General features: G+C 59.2%; 1 protein-coding gene across 1 annotated transcript; it reads left to right on the forward strand.

Moving 5' to 3' along the window:
- Positions 1-1,041: 1,041 nt before the first annotated feature.
- LOC131508576 (tubulin polymerization-promoting protein-like) lies at positions 1,042-18,343 on the forward strand. The gene is made up of 3 exons (XM_058723562.1): positions 1,042-1,250; positions 13,622-13,775; positions 13,945-18,343. The coding sequence occupies exons 1-3, from the start codon at positions 1,042-1,044 to the stop codon at positions 14,137-14,139; spliced, it is 558 nt and encodes a 185-aa protein (XP_058579545.1). The 3' UTR covers positions 14,140-18,343.
- Positions 18,344-18,550: the final 207 nt, after the last annotated feature.

Consider the following 18,550-nt stretch of genomic DNA (forward strand, 5'->3'; position numbering starts at 1 on the left):
TCTGAGCAGGCTGGAATCTCTGAGGTGAGCCCCAAAGCTGCATCCCACCTGCAGAGTCTGGCACTTGTGATTCATGGGGCTCTGAGCGCAGGGCAGAGTCTGGAGGGGGTGTATGTGTGTGTGTGTGTGGGGGGGGGGGGTCTCTGCAGCTGGGAGAGTTAAGGACAGAGCCTGGGTGGGGGCGGGGGTCTGGTGCCAGATGGACCAAGGACAGAGACTGGGTGGGCATGTGGGTGGGGGTTCTGTAGCCAGGAGGGGAGGGCAGAACCTGGGATAGTGGTTCCTTGGCGAGGTCCAAGGGAGCCACAGCAATGAAACTGGAAGAAGGGTCACACCCCGCCCCCCGACCGGCCTTCTCTTCTGGAGGGTGTCCTGCAGGACAGACAGGGAGACCCTTACCCCAAGCCCCAGCACTAAGCAAGTGGGGCCAGCCTGGAGGGGAAGGGCAGCAGGCCTCAGCCAGAAAAGAGGAGACATTGGAAGATTTCCGGATCTGCGTGCGCAGGTAGGCAGGACGGGCCCACCTCGAGCGCAGGAAGAAAAGGGTCTCCTGGCTGCGCTGGGAATGCAACCGCTGCTTGTCCCTGGGAGGGCGGCCCTGGCTGCACCGGGGCCCAGCATGGCCTGACCGCACCCAGGCGCGGCTGCACGTTCCGGCTGCTCCCAATCTCCGGGACGAGGCCCATTCCCCGCCGGCCCTCCCTGCGCCCCCTGCGTGAGGTCCCAGCCCGCACCGCCGACCCCGACCCCACTCCACATTGGGCCACCTCGTTGGCCCGAGTCTCAGCGGAGAGGCCAGCGCCCCGCCGTCCCCCCGCCCCTCGCCGGAGGCCCGTTCGCTCCCGTGCTGTCTGCCGTGGGGATGCGGGCGAGCCTCCCGAGGTCCCGGAGGGCCAGGTGCGGCCGCCCCTAGCCCACCGCCCCGGGCTCGCCTCCTTTGCGGGGTTCCCACGCCCCTGCGCCGCGCCGGCCTTGTAAGGCACCCCGCGCGTTCCCCGGGCCAGGAGGGGCCCGGAGTGTGGCAGGGCCGGGGACGGGCCAATGAGCGTGCGGGGCGGGCCGGGCCGGGGGCGGGACAATGAGCGCGTGGGGCGTGGCGGGCCAATGAGCGCGCGGTGCGTGGCGGGCCATCGGGGCGCGCGGTGCGGGGCTGGCGAGCCCGGGGCGGCGGAGGTGCGGGAGCTCGCCGGACACCCGGTCGCCCGCGGCCGAGTCGCGGAGGCGCTCGCTGCAGTGGCCGCATCTCCGAGGTAAGCGTCCGCAGAGCTAGGTCCCGGGCGCTGGACGCAGGACCACCCACCCCGCCCGGGCCCGCCCCGCCTGCCACCTGCGCCCACCACGCCCCCTCCTGGCTGCGGCCCCCTGCGTCCCTGCGCCCCCATCCCAGGCCCTGGGCTGCCTGGCGGTCGGTGCTGCGCGCTGAGGCCCCGGGGGGCTGCGTCGGGGGCGTGGGTCCGGGGGCGCGAGGGGCGCGGGCGGGGGCGACCGCGCCGCAAGGGACAGGTGGTTGGTGCGTGGGCCCCGGATGAGGCGCTGAGGCCTGTCTGGGCGGCAGCGCTTCACGCGACGAAGCCGTGCCCCGCCCCCCCCCTCCCCCCCCCTCCCCCCCCCTCCGGGCAGCCCCTTTCCCCGCCGCCGTAGCCGCCGCTGCTGCCTCCCCACGTCCCGCTACGGGGACGCCCGGGCCTGAGGTGGTCGCCGCCGGCAAGACCGAAGGGAATTAGGACTTAGAGGGTGTGTAATGAAGCCAGTGCCCTGCAGCCCCAATTCCGGGAGACCCGGGGCCACACAGAGAGCCCAGAGTGAGCGTGGTCCCTTGACAAAGACCGCGCCGCCCCCTCGGGGTCCTAGGCCCCTCTCTGGTCATATTTGCTTCACCATTATCATGCCAGGTGACAGTGTCTGCCGCTCACTGTGCGACTCCAGCAGCCTCCACGGAGGGTGACACATTCACTTATCGCCTGTGAGCACAGAACCTGGCAGTCAGGATGAAGAGATCTGCTGCCAGTAGGTTTGCTCACACACCTCTGGGGAGCAGTGCCCCACCTGTGCAGCAGGACCAGAGAAACCCTTTATTCTGCGGTTTCAGTTACACAAATGCAGCCTCGAAATGAGCTGGGGAGAATATCCATTCCTGCCACTCTGCTCATGACTATTTCGACAGGCGTTTGGTGTCTCTGAAGATGAGACACCGTTTAGGGTAAGCTGACAGTGTGGCCATCTATCTGCGTATTTAGTGGTTAATTTACCTGGCATTTTTTGGATACCAGCAGGGTCTCGGCAGGGTCCCGGGGACGCTGGATAAAGGACCCAGCTCCCATGTCCCACTCTGCAGGCCTGTCCTGACTCCCCATGGCCAGCCTCTCAGGGAGGACCCAATGGAGGTGGGGGGGGGGGGCGGGGGGAGCTCTGCACAATCCAGGGCAGCCCCACACTCCTAGGAGGTGATTGGTAAAGGCCAATCTGGATCCTGAGTGCCCTGGGACCACAGAGGCTTGGAGTGATGGGGAGAGAGCTTGGAACAAGCAGGAAATGGGGGTGGGGCAGCGAAACAGCGGCTTGACTGATGCCTTAATTAAGCTGGATTCTGTGACCCTGTCTCTGGTACCAGCCACTCTTCCCATCACATGGTCCAAATCACAGGGCTCCTCGAGGGTTCTGGGGGGAGGGGTGCTGGTGAATTTGTCTGCAAATTGCCTGCGGTAGGAGGGTATGTGCATTCTCCTGGCGGAAGGGTCTGCCGCTTTCCTGATTTCCAGAGGGTTCCATGAGTCAGAAAGGTACCCTAACTTAAGTGCTACATTAGAAAATCCCTCTCCGTGAGTACAGAAGGATGAAGTGATGGAGATCATGGGAAGTTCTCTTGGCTGTATTCTTATCTCCCTGGTGCTGTTTGGCTCCTCTTCCCGAATCCTTTGAAGTCTCAGTAAATAACTGTTGTAAAAGTGTATACAAGGTTATAAATACTCATGGTGGAAAATGTGTAAATCACAGGAGAATTTAAAGAAAATTAAATCACTCATCACTGCTTGAGGATGCAGAGAAGGCTTTTAGCAGCCAGACGGTCCTCAGGGCCGCAGAGTGCTCCAGGCAGGAGAGATTGAGAATGAAAAGCTTCCTCTGGGAGAGGCTGCGCTGCCTGGAAGCCAGGCCTGTTTATAGCTGGTGATGTTGCTGGTGAGGCAGGAGGAGCATGTCTGGGGATCTTGGGACCACAAGGCAAGGGCCCTGCTGCACCTTGAAGTGTCAGGTCCTCTCTGGGCTCAGCGTGGCTCCAGCTGGAGGGCGGTGGGGCCGGGGCGGTGTGCCCCTGAGCCCACAGACCCTGGACCTGGCAGACACTTGCCTGTGTGTAAGCAGCAGCCTTACCTCAAGGGGGTGGGGGGATGGAGCGCACCTGCACCTGGGGCTCAGACGTGGTCTCCAGCCTTTCTGGGTGAGGACAGAGCCCTGGTGTCTGCCCTCAGCAGTGCGTCTTCAGGGGGACCCTTTGCAGCAGCGGAGAGTGCGGGGTGCGGGGTTGGCCCTGCTGGGGCCTCGGGTGAGGGTGCGGCCCTGTGTGAGCCCCAGGAGCGGCCTGTGGGGGGGGGGGGGCTGCTCCTCCCTCCTCCCCACCTCTCATCTGATGTGGGGTGTCAGTCTGCTTCCAAGCTCCTTATTCCCTGGAACTGTGCAATAGCACAGGACGGCCGTCAGCCGGGAGGTGTAATTTAGCATTCAAACACAGGACCTTCTTGGTGAAGAGTCTAAAGTCTTGCATAGAGTGTAAAGCAGTGACAGTTTTCTGCCTTCCCAGCCTTCGCCCCCAGCCCTAGCTTCTCTCAGCAGGGGGACCTTCCAGCCGGTCCTGGGAGGAGCACGTTCACACCGACTTTTTCTTGTTTTTAATTAGGTTTGTGCTGAGGAATGATGGATTCTTACCTTTGCTCAAGCCTAGATGTTAAAACCACCTGGAGCCTTTTCCACTCCTCCTGCTGCCTCTGTGGTGGGGCGCACCCATGTGTCCCCAGCGTATGTCCCTTTGTGTCCCCACGTGTCCCTGCATGTCTCCAGCATGTCCCCAGGGTGCCTGTGTCTCTGGTTCTCTTGGCATAAGTGCAGTGCCCCTGCGTGGGCTCCATGTGACCTCCGGCCCTGAGCCACGTTTCCCCAGATCTCTCCCTGTCACACCTGTGTGACTGCATGTCTGCTGAGCACCTGCCAGGTGGGAAGCCCCACTGCACTGGGGACAGTACCCAGCAGCCGGTGCCCCCGGGTCACCTCGTGCAGTCCCCACATGCCCCGCTGTCTCACCTGCACAGGGGGGTGGGGGGGGCAGGGGGCGCCAGGTGGGCAGGGTGTGGGGCGTGCAGTGCAGGTGTGGGTCTGGGCCCAGAACCGACGTTAAGTCAGGTTAAGTCAGGTGCTCCTCGAGTGTGCCTGCGGCGCTGCGTCACAAGCTGTCTGTAGAAAGCCCACCCACACCCTCCTTCTCCATCCAGGTGTACGCACTTCGTGCACTCACTGACCCTCGACCCCGCTCCCGTCATTTAATACCGTAGGACAGACTGTCCCCAAACCAGGGCTTTAAGACAGTGACCCCATTTGCTTTTGCTCATGACTCTGCCACCCAGCAGGGCTTGGCACAGACAGTGGTCCCCACTCCCTGACCTCGGCTAGGGGTTTGCTGGCCAGACAGGACCACCCGAGGCTGCCCTGCTTAGTTGAGTCTGGGTTGAGTGGCTGGCACGAGGCTCCCCTGTCTCTGTGTGGGGTCTCTCCAGAACGTTTGCCTGTCCCCTGAGGGAACAGGGGAGGCTGGTTCTTTGTCATTTGGCTGTGTCCCATGGTCCGGCCAGCTGGAAGGGCCCCTGGCTTGAGGGGCAGGAGCTGGTGGGTGGGAGACGCTCTAGGGTGGCCCCCTTCTCGGTGCTTCGGAGGACCAGTTGTGGCAGCCCCTGGGGCCCCTGGCCCTGTGCCCCTCGGCCTTTGACGGCCCCTGGCCTGCTCCCTCAGGACTCGCTGCACCCTTTCCCTGGCAGCAGGTCGCACGTCTGTGGGTGGACGGCCCCCTCGGCCGCGTGGCCCGCTGCGCCCTGGTTCTGATTCCTGCTGCTTGGTCAGTTGTCCCCCGCGTCCTTGGGGTCTGAGGCTCCATTCTCCTGACACCCTGCAGGCCCTGCCCCACTGGGCCTTCCACCCTGGCAGGGGCCCCTGCCTGCTTCTCTGGACTTGCTGCCTTTTTCTCATTGAGTTGTAGGGTCCTTTGCAGGTTCTGGAGACAAGCCCATATTTGTATCTTCTCCTACCCCATGGCTTCCCTTTTCTCTCCATCGGTGATATTTTTTGATGAACAGAAGTTCTTGATTTCAGCCTGGTGCCATCCTAGAATTGTTTCCTTTAAGGGCAGTGATTTTTGAGGCTTGTGCAGTGGATCTTTCTCTATCCCCAGGACGTCAGATACCCTCAGCCCTCACCTTCGTGAGGATTTTGCCTTTCCTACTTCAGTCCTCGGAGCGCCTGAAGGGTGGTGTCGATGCCCCGTCTCCCCTGCGTCTGCCATTTACTGAAAATATGCTCCTCCCTTTTTTCTGCAGGGCCACCTTGTCACACACGTGTGCACATGTGTTTGGGCTCTGGCATCCCTCCCATTGTTGATTCTGTCCCATTGGTGCTGTCTTTGCTTCCAGACCTTTCTCTTGAGTCTCCATGCCCGTGGAGCAAATCTTGTCCTTTTAAAATCACTGTGTATTCACAGCCCTTCTCCCAGCTCAGTGCATCTGGATACTAGACACAAAAGTTGTCGGAGTTTTTATCCAGATTAAGTTAAGGCTGGTTAAATTTAGGGACAGCTGACATCTTTCTGTATGTAGATTCCAACCCATGTTCATAACGTCATCATTTAGGCCTTTTGTTTCCTTCAGTGGCCGAGTTTTCTGTGTTGACTGTGCGTCCTCTGTGAGCGGTGTTCCTAGGAACTTGTATTTCTTCATATTTTAAATGTTGCATTTCTAAATGCTTTTTACTGTGCATCTTTGCTGTTATGCAGAAATGAAATGGCCTTTTGTGTGTTGACCACGTATCCAGAAACACCACTAGACTCACTTATTGATGCTAATAATCGTCCTGGGATCCCTTTGGGTTTGGTGTGTGCACAACCCTAGAAACTGCAGATGATGAGTTTTTTTCCCTAACAATTTTTATATCTTCATTTCCTTTTCTTGCCTTACTGTACTGACATGGGGAATATAGTACTTGCCCAACTTAAAAACAAACGCTTTCAATATTTCAAGTGTGGCGGCATTTTTCAGTTTTTTTCAAGTGGCCCTTTTTCTCAGATTAAGGAGTTTCCTCTTTTTTCGATTTACTAAGAATTCGCATGATGCATAGATGCTGACTTCTGTCAGATGCTCTCCCTGCGTTTATGACGGTGGCATTAGTATGACGGGATTCTGTTGGTTAATGTTTTGTTTAGGATTGTGAAGGACAGTTTTTGTATCCATGGGCAGCTCCTCAGGTCTGCCTGCGATGTGGAGTGACTCTGGCTCCCACCGAGGCTGGGACCTGGCTGCCTTGCCCCTGCAGCAGGGCTGTGTAGGACCTGCCCCCCCACGCCCCCCACCCCCACACTTGTCATTGGGTTCAGGGCCGCCAGGCAAATCAGACCTTGCCTTGATACCTTCAGCTTGATGACACCTGCAAAGACCCTTTCTCCAAACAAGGTCACATTCACAGTTCTGGGGGTTAGGATGTGGCCGTTCCTTTCTCGGGGCCACCTTTCAGCCCACTCCACTTGCCCTCAGGCTGCCTGCAGGCGCTGACAGAGACCCCTGGCCGTGCACTTGTGGGGCCAGGTGCTGGGTGACTGAGCGGCTAGAAGTTTCTACCTGTGTCCTCATCCAGCCCGTAGGGCACCACCTGCCCGGGGACATCTGTCCGGGAGCCTCAAGTCTCCCTCTGGTTCAGCCCACCAAGACCAGAGTGTAAAGTGTGGGAAATGCGGCACCCGCACCCTCAGGGCTTCAGTGTTTTCTGTGTCATGGCTGGGACTTGTGGGCAGAGCATCTTAGGACAGGTCTTAGAGAACCTGTGGCCCAGACGGTGAGCCACGGGCTAGTGTGGGCCTGGGCAGCCATCTCAGAGCCAGGGGGCCCCAGAGGGCCCAGGTGGGCTGAACCCCCTTCTCCTCTGTCCCTGCTGGTAACCCGGGGCCACCCTCCCATGCCACTCTGCTCTCCTTGGTTCTGAGGCCCTCTTTCGTGATTGGGGGTGTGCCGTGGTGCCCCTCATGCTGTGGTGTCCTCATGCCGAGGGTTCTTGCACAGAAATGGGGTCTCGGTCTGGACCCTGGGCCCCGGCGTCCCATCGGTGGGCCCAGCGACCATCCCAAGGGCTTCAGCACCTAGAGCTTTTGCTGGCCTGGGCCCAGGTGTCAAGATCCGGGAGACGTGGGAGTGAACAGCAGGGACACTGAGCAGGGGCTCAGGGAGAGCCAGAGTGGCTTCCAGAAGCTTCCCTCTGATGCGCCTGCCCCCAGGAGCCCTATCCCCCTACAGGGCCTGTGGTGTCCCTCAGGGGCCCAGAGCCTGGTTCTCAATCCCACTTGCAACACAGTGTGTCCCGTGCAGACTCCACTGTACCCAGAGGGGCTGGCGCTGTGCCTTTAGCGGAAGAGGTTAAGGCAAGAGCCCAGAACAAGATCCTGCCTTTCGTGGGCGGGTACTTCTGGGAGCCGAGGGGCTTGGCGGGGTGAGCAGCCCCACACAGGCCTGCGCAAATAGGGAATTCTCCCTGCACGCAAATAGGGAATTCTCCAGGGAACGCTATAGGTTCCAAGGCTTCAGGACACTCCAGCCCTGTTATTTAGCAAAGAATATCTGCCTCTTCTGGGTTTGTGGCCGCAGGGTATCCCTGAGGAGGACACTGGCTCCCCCTGTTTCAGGGGCCTAGACTCACACCGCACCCCAGCAGCACGGGGAGGCCAGTGCAGGACACCTGGGTACCAGCTTGGCAGGACCTGGCTCCTTCAAGGACACCAACATGGAGTTTCAGGAGTCAGGACAGAGCCTGGGAAGTGTGCTGGGGGACTTGGGGTCACACTGGTGGGCTCTCCCCCCTCTCAGAGCGGGGGCCCAGGGGCAGGTAGGCAGGAGGAGGGGCTGGCATTTCTCAGAGAGGGTCTCTGGGAGGCTGCTCACCTCCAGGCCAGAGGTTCCCAGGGAGATGGGGCCAGAGGAGGGGCTCATGCAGCCCCCAGGAAGAATGACAGAAGCCAGCAGCATGTGGAGGACTGGGGGATGGGGGTCTGGGTGAGCTCTGGCTTCCCTGTGGCCTGTCCAGATTCCCAGACACATGTGTCCTGCCGGCCCCCACCTTACCCCACTCTGCACACCATCCCTGGTCTCCGATTCTAGTGTAAGTGCAGCTCTTCCACAGAGCCTGCGCACAGACACCTGGTCCTGCTCACAGACACACCTGGCTCTGTTCACAGACACACCTGGTCATGCTCACAGACACACCTGCTTCTGTTGCAGGAACATCACTAACAGGGAATTCCAGTGTTCCTGGTCAGGAATTCTGTGTGCTGATGTCCATGTGGCAGCTGACAGTGGTCTGTCGGGGTCTGTCCTGTGTCACCTTTTCTGTAAGTTTTGCTTTAGGCAGTTGAGGCTTAAGGAGGTTGTTTAAAAAAATTTCTTGCAGCTCCACACCGGATCTCGATTGAACGCTATTGTTACCAAGACAAAGCCTTCTGGCACCCTCTCCGCCCCGAGGGGCAGACCTCGGTGGGTCTGAAATACTAATTAATCCAGACTCTGTGTGCTATCCTGCACAAATAGCACCCTGACAGCCCCATGTGGGGAGCCTGGACGACAGCGTCCCCTCAGTTAGGCCTGTGTGCTCGCGTGGGGTGCAGGTGGAGGGCCCGGCCAAGGGGGGCAGAGGGCGGCCTCCTGGCCCATGCATGCGCCTATTTTGGGGTTGCTGTGTGTTCAGAGTGAGGGGCCATGTTTCCTGCAACATGATGCTGGTGTCTGGGTCTCAGGTTAGGAAGAAGCACCTTGGTGGGGCTCCCTGGGGCCTGTTGGCCACTGACCGGCTCCATTCTTGCCACACACCCTGTGGCCCCAGCCAGGACGTGGCCACGGCCCGGACATGGTGGGATTTGTCCGAGGCAGGAAGCGGGAATAACAGAGCTAAGCCTTCTCCACGGAACACAGTCCAGATGCTGCCTGCCGCCGGTCCAGCACGATTGTGGGGCAGGGGCATCCACGGGAGGTCTGGTTGAGGTTGGCAGGGCCCTGTGCGTGCGGACACATCCCAGAGACACCAGGGACAAGGGCTCCCCTGTGCTGGGTCTGCCCAGGGCCCACACTCTCCAGGCAGGGGGCAAGTGAGCGTGGGCATTTGGGGTCAGCGGCGGGGTCAGGATGGCCATGTGGCTGAGGCCTTCTCTGTGGGGGCCCTCTCCTGGCCTGAGGCCATGTAGGGCCTCCACAATGGGCAGCCTGGTGTGTCTGGAATTGGGGAGTTGCTGACACTTGGCCCCTTGCTGGGTTGATGTGGATGCTGGGTCTTAGCACACCTTTTGTCCTTTTAAGGTGGCCTTCCCCAAATGCTCAGAAATGGTTTCAGTGACCTCAGTGGGTCTGTTTCATAGCCCATCCCCTGCCATAGCCACGATGGCAATTAGGGGTGCAGGTTGTGGGTGGGGGTGGTGGCTGGAGCCCCCAGGGACCCCGCCCCTGCCCCTCACAGGGCAAGCCCAGCCCCAGGCACCTGCATGAAGCAAGCACGCTAGGGTGGCTTTTTCCTACTTGGCCGGGAAGAGTCGGGGCCACAGCTGCCCCTTCAGGCAGGTCAGGGCCTCCCCGCGGCCCCTACAGCCCCACAGCATCATGGTTGTGCCCAGGCCCTGATAGGCGGGTGGATCAGCAGCAATGGGGAGCCCTGGGTAGGAGCAGGGCGGCCACTGTCTGCCAGGAAGGTCTGGCTTCAATTGGTCCTCCTTTTTCTGTTGTTTATTTTTTTTAAGAGAGAGGGCAAGAGCAAGCGAACGCAGGGGAGGGGCAGAGAGAGAGGACAGAGGGTCGGTAGCAGGCTCCGAGCTGTCAGCACAGACCCAAAGCCGGGCTTCGGGTACCGTTGAGACCATGACCTGAGCTAAAGTCAGACACTTGATGGACAGAGCCCCCCAGGCGTCCCACCGGCGGTCCTCCTTGGGCACAGCGTGCAGTTGGAGCTGCTGGTCTGGCCTGGGAACTGCCCCAGGTCAGGCATGATGTGAGGGCATCGCCGCTACATCACAGCCACAATGACAGCTCCCCCAGGAGCCCCTCACTCCTGCCAGCCCAAAGGAATTCCCCACAGGCCCCTCCTTCTCACTGAGCCTCATCAGGGCCTTAAGTGGCCCCTTGACACCCCACTTCCTGCCTGCACGGGCATCCTGGCCAGCCAGGCTGCCCTCTGGACAGGTCACCCAGGGCCCTGGCTTTGCTGCGGGGCGGGGCATGGGGGGCCAGTAGCTTCTTCCCACATGAATGCCAAGTTCTCCGTGAAGACCCAGCATGCTGCCTGCCACCTCTTGGAGAGGTGTCCCTGGGAGTGCCATCGGTCTTGAATCATGGAGGTGCTGGCACATTTTGGCCCGAAGCCCGGGAGCTTTCCTGCTGTTGGCCCTGGAGGGACATACGCCTGTCTCTGGAGGGCTGCCCGGGCCCCCGCCAGCCCCAGTGTCCCCAGGTGACCTTTGGCACTGGCAGGGTTTAGCCCCCTGCCCACCCTGAGTTGGGTCTGGAGGCCTAGGGGACACAAGGCTTGGGAAGCAAAGTGAAACCCCAGCTCATGGGGCCTTGTGTGTGATCAGTGACCCCATTACTGCTGGGCGGGCCTGCAGGCAGGGCACTGGCCAGCCAGGCCTGGAGCTGGGAGAGGGGGTTTCAGTGTGGGGACACCCTCCAGTTCTGTGGACTCTGGAGAACAGGCTCACTCTGTGTCCAGAGAGCAGTGTAATGTGATCAGTGTCTCTGGGGAAGAGACGGGCATTGTCATTCTAGAACTCGCTGTGCATTGCTCTCAGCAGCAGGGTGCCGGGTCCCCTGGGGAGAACTCCCTGATGGGCAATCACGATGGGGACACTTGGGGACACCTGGCCCAGCCAGGTGGAGTGGGAGAGTCGGCCTTAGGCCCGTGTCCACCAGCTCTGAATGTGGCCCTCTGATGGGAGCCCCCGTCAGCCTTTCCCCCCACCCCCAGCTCAAGTGACTCCCACTGGTGGCGCCTGGTGCCGCGGTGCCCAGAGAGGGCTGCGTGCTCCGGCGGCCAGTCCCGGGGCTGGCCGTCAGGCCTGGTATCCACATGCCACCCGGGCAGGGCGTGAATAGGAGACAGGAGTGCCTTTGACGGCCCAGGACAAACAAACAGGGCCTTGGCCAGGCAGCAGGGCAGGGATCTCCATGTGGGGCGGCTGCTGTGAGGAACCTTGCTGCCGAGGAACGTTTCCCCAGAGGCTGGGTGGGGGGGTCGAGGCCAACTGCTGCGGGGGCAGAGCCCACTGCCCACCACTGGGTCTGAGGAAGCCCTGCACCCACCAGGTCACCAGCCCCTGCTGTGCGGTCGTGGTCGGGACCAGCACCCGAGGACAGAAGGGGCATTTGTGTTCTGAGTGCAGGCCCCGTGGGGGCTCAGGCTTCCCAGCCCCAATCCCCGACTGTGGGCTGTGTCCCGTGTCTTCCAACGGGCACGTCAAGTGCCTCTGAGTCCCTGCGTGTGGTGTCCATCTGTTCACTGCTGAAGGACACCTGACTACATGGTTTACGTGGGACTATGGTGCGTCTGTCCTGTGTCGAGCCCAGACTTGGGGGCTCAGAGCCGTAACTGCCAAACTGCCTCCCCGGGTGGACGCCACGTCGGAGTGCCCAGCTGACCACATCCTCCCGGTGTGGCCATTTCACTGGCTTCAGCCACGCTGGCCGTCCAGTCTGGTAAGACTCGCCATGTGGGGTGGTGCTTTGTGTGCTCTGCGCGGGCCACCCAGGGGTCTTCCTGGACAGTGTCTGGTTCGGGTATTTTGCCCTGTTTTCTATGCGGGATTCTCCCTGTTAAGTTTGAAAAGCTTTCTCTTTCAGGTGTCTGTTTGCCCGTATTTTCTCCCCATCTGTGGCTCATTTTGTATTCCTCAAAACAGCATCTTTTCAAGGGCGTGGTGTTTTAAATTTCGGTGCATTCCAATTCCTTGTCTCTTTTATGGACTTTTTTGGTGTTGTTTCTAAGAAATCTTTGCTTCACCCAAGATCACAAAGTTTTTCTCTTAGGTATTCTTCCAGAAGTTTATAGTTCTAGGTTTTGTGCTGAACTTAGGACGATGGCCCATTTTGAGTGAGTCTCTGTAGGCACTTCGAGGCACAGTGCAGGGCTGGGTCCCCACTGTACCAGCATCAGCTGTTTAGAGACGGCCCTTTCTCTGCTGGGCTGCCTTTCTTTGCTCTTCCGTGGAAACCCTCGTGTGGGTCTGTCCCTGTGCCTTCGTGGTTATTGTGGCTGTTCTGGGCCATCTGCTCGTGGACATCTGCAGGGCCGTCCCACTCAGGCCTCTGCACCCACAGGGTGTCCCTGAATGGCAGGGAGCCGCCCCCACAGGACCTCTTGTTCTAAAACCCTGACAACTCACTCCATGGATTAGCAGGAGAGATCCAGTCAAAGTGGTAAAAATGGTTTTTTAGTAAAAATTATAAAAAGTGCACAGTTTAGAATCTTCCTGAAATTTTGTGAGTGGCCTGCGGCAAGGAGTGAATAGGGCTGCATCTGCCCCTAGCCACCTTGTGCCCCTTAGGCAGGTGGCTTTCAGGTGGGGGCAGTGGGGGTCCTGGGAGGAGGGACAGGCCCTGGGACCACTTTGCTGGGCGTATTGGTGAGGCCGCCACCCGACTCCGTCCCTGTATGATGACAGGGACATCGGGCCACGGTGGCCCCAGGCAGGACTTGGCCTCTGTGTGGTTCAGATGGGACGAGCTTCTTGACCTGACTTTTTCCCTCCTTCTCTGAGTGGACGCCACACACGCCCCATTTTAGAACCAGACAGCAGCTTTGTTTTAATGTCCAGTTCATAAAGGATATAGTTCCTTTAAGCTTTTTTCCAAGACAATTTATATTTGCTGCCGTAGCCCATGGCGGCTGACTGTTGGGCAAAAACAGTGCACACCAGGGCGGGGGAGGGGCATATTCTGTATTTTAACGTTAGACTTGATTTCTGCTGTGGGAGAGAGGTGGGGGTTCCCCAAGGCCACTGGGCCCCCACCAGGTTCCTGGGTAGGGATCCCCTGATGTCACTGGTCCCTGGGTGGGGGGAGGGTTACCCCGATGTCACTGGGTGCCCAGACAGGGGCAGGGGTCCCCCGATGTCACCAGGTCCCTGGGAGGTAGTCTCCCGATGTCATCAGGTCCCTGGGCAGGGCCAGGGTTTCCCCAATGTCACTTGGTCCCTGGGCAGGGGTCTCCTGATGCCACCAGGTCCCTGGGAAGGGGTCCCCTGACATCACCTGGTCCCCGGATGTCAGCAGGTTCTGGGGGCGCTACTTGGTGGGGCTGTGAGTTATGGAGGGGAGTGGCCCTGGCCTGGGCCCTGAGCGCTCTCCTCCCTCAGAGGGAAATCCTGCTGGACCATCACATTCGAGCAGTTCAAGGAGGCGCTTGAAGAGCTCTCCAAGAAGAGATTCAAAGACAAGAGCAGCGAGGGGGCCGTCCGTGAGGTGCACAGGCTCATTGAGGGCAAGGCCCCCATCATCTCAGGGGTGATGGTGAGCATGGCTAGCAGGGACTCCCTGGAGGGCAGCAGCCCATGGGGTCTGGGGTGGGACAGGGGACGTGTTACTCCCTGGGGGTGTGCCGACCCAGCTGCCGACAGCCTCACGTGCTCACTTGGCCCCTTGCGCTCACACGGGCGCGCCCCATTCTCTCCCTCTACAGAAGGCCATCTCGTCGCCCACTGTGTCCCAGCTCACGGACATGACCAAGTTCACGGGCTCCCACAAGGAATGCTTCGACCCATCAGGCAAGGGCAAAAGCAAGGTGGGCCGTGTGGACCTGGTGGATGAGTCAGGCTACGTACCGGGCTATAAGCACGCGGGCACCTATGACCAGAAGGTACAGGGTGGCAAGTAGCCAGCCCAGGAGCAGCCCTTCCCGCTGGGGCCCGTGCCACCTCACACTTCATTACATTCCCTTGCTCCCTGGGGAAGAACTCAAGGCTGGGGCCCCGGGGGACCGTGGGGGTGGCAGTCAGGCCTCCCCCTGCTTGGGGCCTGGCATGCTTCTCTCTGACCCCCAAGTGAGGCCCCGAAATCACTGACCATTTTGAACACACCTGCCGCGTCCAGTGCTGGCCGACAACAAATGGCCTTTTTCAGAGCGTCTCCTGGGACCAGACCACACTAACTACCTGGCTTACAGGCGAAAAGTCCATTTTAAAGGGGCCGGTGGGCCATAAGGGGTGAGTGGGACAGACCCTGTCAGAAGCTGGCCCCCTGCTGACCTGCAAACCCCTCCCTGGAACCTTGAGGGCAGCACAAGCTAACGCACTAACCAGCAGCACCAAGAAGACAGAAGTGAGCTGCTAACAGGACATCATGAAGGTGTGGAGAGGTGGGACAGGTGCTTGCATGTGCACACACACTCACACATACCTACATGTGATGTGTGTGCTTGCACACACGCACATGCTCACACACACACACGCACACACGTTGTGGAGCTGGAGGAAGGTGAGCCAGTGGAAGGGGCTCCTCAGTGGACCAGAGGAACACGGTCTGAAGTTGTCAAAATGGAAACCAAGGACAAGACCGTTCACTTTATTGTGTTTTTCTAAGAATAAACTGGAAATGTATTTGTTCCCAGAATGGTTCAGCAAAGACAGAATACCATTTCTGCCCCTTTCTCTCCTGCCGTTTGTGTCTCTAGGCCAGGAGACCCTGCTGGCTAAGGCTTCCCATGCAGTCACTTTGCTGGCATGATGGTGTCTTCTGTCCAGAGCCCCACTCTGCACTCAGGGCCTTCGGGCTGTGGGTCCCTGTGGCTGCTCCCTGTTCACTGGCACGTGGCACAGATCTCAGTGGTTCAGTCTCTGCATGAGTGTTCCCTAACCTCTCCCAACCCCTGCAAATGCAGAAAACCACACAAGAGAGGCAGGCCCACAAAGGGCTCCGAGGCCAGCAGCATTTGTTGGCATTTGGTTTCTCCATGAGGCTGGACAGGGGAGCCAAGCATTGGGACTCTTATCACAGTGGCTTCATGGGGACATGTCCCCTTGCAGAAGTGCCACCAAGCCTGGCAAGTGACTGGTGGGGCTGTGTGGTCCTGGCGCTGGTCTTGGGAAAAGCCCATGGGAGCCTCAGGGAAATGCTTCTTGGAGCCCGTCCACCCTGGCCACTGTTCTGTGTCCGTGGCAGCTGGCTGGTTGGGGGCACTCCCTGGCGCACAGCACAGGCTGTTGAAATAAATACCAGCATTGGGGTGGCACACGCACCCGTCTCCCTGTGCCCAAAGGGCATGCTGGTCATCGCTAGAGCTAGGGATGGTCCCTCGTCTGTGTGGTGGGGCTTGGGGCTCGAGCTCCCATCCAGCATGGCCCCTCCAAAGGGATGTGGTCCTCCCCCTCGCCCCCACGGTGGGGCCTCGCCAGCAGCTTCCTTCCGAGGTTCTGAGACTTCCCAGTGCAGGGAAAAATCTGAGATGGTTGCAGGCCTTGAGTCACCTGTGCTCACTGCAGTCTCTAGTTTCTACCTTGGCGATCCTGAGCTGCCCAGCCAGGCCTCTCCACCCCATGGTGGGGGAAGGTGGGGAAACCAAGGACTGAGTGCTGGAGGAGGGACAAGCAAGCAGGACACAGTATCCCCGGCTGGACTGCGGTGAGGATCTGGAGGCAAGGGGAGGACGTGGGAAATGTTGGAAGGCGACTCTGAACATGACAAATGTTTCTCAACAACGAGCAGATCACAAACCAGACCTCCTCCCAGATCCTCTTGGGCACCATGTTGGGGAGCACCGTCTGAGGCGGTGGGGCTCCGCCTCCTGCCATTACCGCCTGGGCCCCCCCGTCACAGCCATGACACAGCGTGGACGCTGGAGTCCAGCAGGACCTTGGCCCCCACAGTGTGCATGCCCCAGTGAGCCGAGGGACGAGGGTCCCCATGCCACAGCCTGTACCGGGAATGCACAACCCCCTTCCACCGGCCCTTCTCAGCCCCTCTCACTCCCAGGAGGCCATCTTCTGTGCCAGAGCGTGGTCTCCAGGCAAAACAGCCTCCCCAGGACAACCCTGGGAGATTGGGGTCTAAGCAAGAGAAACCACACATCTGCCTGCCCACGGGGACCCCTGCTGTCACGCCCTTCCCCAGAGCAGGAGCCCTCTTCTTAGTGGAAGGCACCAGTGCCACAGTCTGGTGGAGCTGAGCTGCTCACTTGTGACCAGTGTTTCCCAATGTGCTCCTGACTGTTCTCACAGCACCTTCCCATGGGGTTTGTGAATGGGTCCCCTTGGCGGTCCACCCCGTCCCACAGCAGGGAGGTCCGGTTGGCCCCACAGGGGCTACAGTCTCCCCTGCCTCCCCTGCCCAACCCCAAAGCCTCTTCAGATGGTACCCGTCCCCAGACAAAGCCTGGACGTTCCCTCAAAAGGAGGGGGAGGTGGCAAAGACTCCATCACGAGTCCTCAGTGCTCTCCATTCCATCAGCTTAAAATAATCTGCTAAACGTGTCCCCGCATGTGTGTGGCCCCCGCACACAGAACATGTGTGCATGCGCGCGCACACACACGCACACGCGTGCTCCTCCATCGGCGTCTGAACACTGAGAACACACAGGCAGGGTGTGTGTCTTTGCTGCATGTTATATGCAATGCCAATTATCTTCTACTAACTGTGGTTACCCAGAAATCCAGCGTCTATCTGTGAGCGAGAGACCGCACAGCACGAGGAGACAGGACACGTTCTGCCAGGGAGGGCAGGGCTGACAGCATGTGAGTGTCAGGAGAACTGGAGGAGGGTGCTTAACACTGATCACACCAGAACACTTATTTATTTCTATTTAACGTGATAGGATAGGCAACTAGGTGGCGGTAACAGTCAGCTTTACCAAAGTGAAGTTCAAATCATGTAAGTTTAGGATGTTATCGCAGAAGATATATATTTATACCGGAGTATTTTCACACCTCTAGTGTCCCCAGTCCTACGTTTGCGGCAGATGAAAATCACAGCCGATGCGAGAAGCCGGGGAACAGTGCGCACAGGCGGCTCGCTGGCACCACTTCCTGTTGGTGTGGCTCTGCGTCTGCGTCCCCGTGCTCAGCGCTCAGGACAGGCCACGGGCGTCCCTCTGGCTGCTCGTGGACAGGGCCTGCGGCAGCGGGCTCATGCCCCCACCCCAGACTGCTTCTGTGAATAGTTTTTTGGCGCCCAGCTGTGCCCGTGTGCTCAGTCGGGCATGACGTATGGCCGGTTTTGCGCTATGTCGCCTGGTGGTGGTAGGAGGGGACACCTAAAATTTTCACCATCTGGCCCTTTACGGGAAAAGCATGTGCTGGCCCTGCCCTGGGGACCCAGCCCAGCTCTCTTCATACACAAGTTGGCGGCTCCCCCGTCTTGCAGTCCACGCCACATGGGACACCCTGTGGTCACCTGTTCCATGCAGGCCAGGTTGAAAATTCAGCTGTACTGTGAAGTTACCAATAGGCTAGAATATCCTTAAAACACTGACCGTGAACAGTTCCCCTCCACTGATTGACTACTGAACACTGTGGAACCTGGTGGTTCAGGGTATGGCCTCTGTCCCTGGGCATGTGGAGGGCATGGCCCCAGGTGGGCTGGGCAGTGGCCACCCTGAGCTTCGAGAGGTTTTTTTCTCTCCCTCTAGACTCTTGAAAACCCAAACCAAGCCAAACAGAAAGGAAACCCGCACAACTTAAAAGAAACTTGAAAGGGATCGTATACTACTAGTTTGTACTAAGTTTTTTTCAGGAAAGGGAAATATATTTTTACACTGTTTTGTTACCATTAGGGAGTCCTGAGTGTATCACTTTATCAGTGTGATAGTGAAGAGTAGAGTCGACGTCTTGGGTGTTCTGACTCAGAAAGGCACGTCTGCTGGCGTCTCAAAGCCGCACTCAACCAGGGATATGTATGGGATCGGGGTGGCCCTCCTCTCCCTCCCCAGAGCATGAGGCACTGTGTCCCCGGTCAGAGCTGCCGTCAAGGCCTGACCTGCAAACCTGTAGTGAAGCAGCTCGTGTCTGTCTCCATACTGCTCCTCCTGTGTTTGCTGTTAACATTGTGTGTCAAATTGGTAAAGTGATAAATAAAGGTGTTGAAATGTGGATCTGTTGTCCTCAAGGTGCACCACCTACACCAGCAGTCGCACACAGGCACTAACATCTAACATGGACGGGCTGTGGGAGGGGCTGTGGGAGGGATGGGAGCCACAGCTCACAGGGTCTCACGTCACCTCCCCACAGGGAGGAAACTTTTGCTTCCTCATTTAGACAGGGTGACTCCTGGCCTGACCCCAGGCCACCTGCCTCGTA

This window comes from Neofelis nebulosa, chromosome 4, assembly GCF_028018385.1.
Source record: "Neofelis nebulosa isolate mNeoNeb1 chromosome 4, mNeoNeb1.pri, whole genome shotgun sequence".
NCBI lineage: Eukaryota > Metazoa > Chordata > Mammalia > Carnivora > Felidae > Neofelis > Neofelis nebulosa.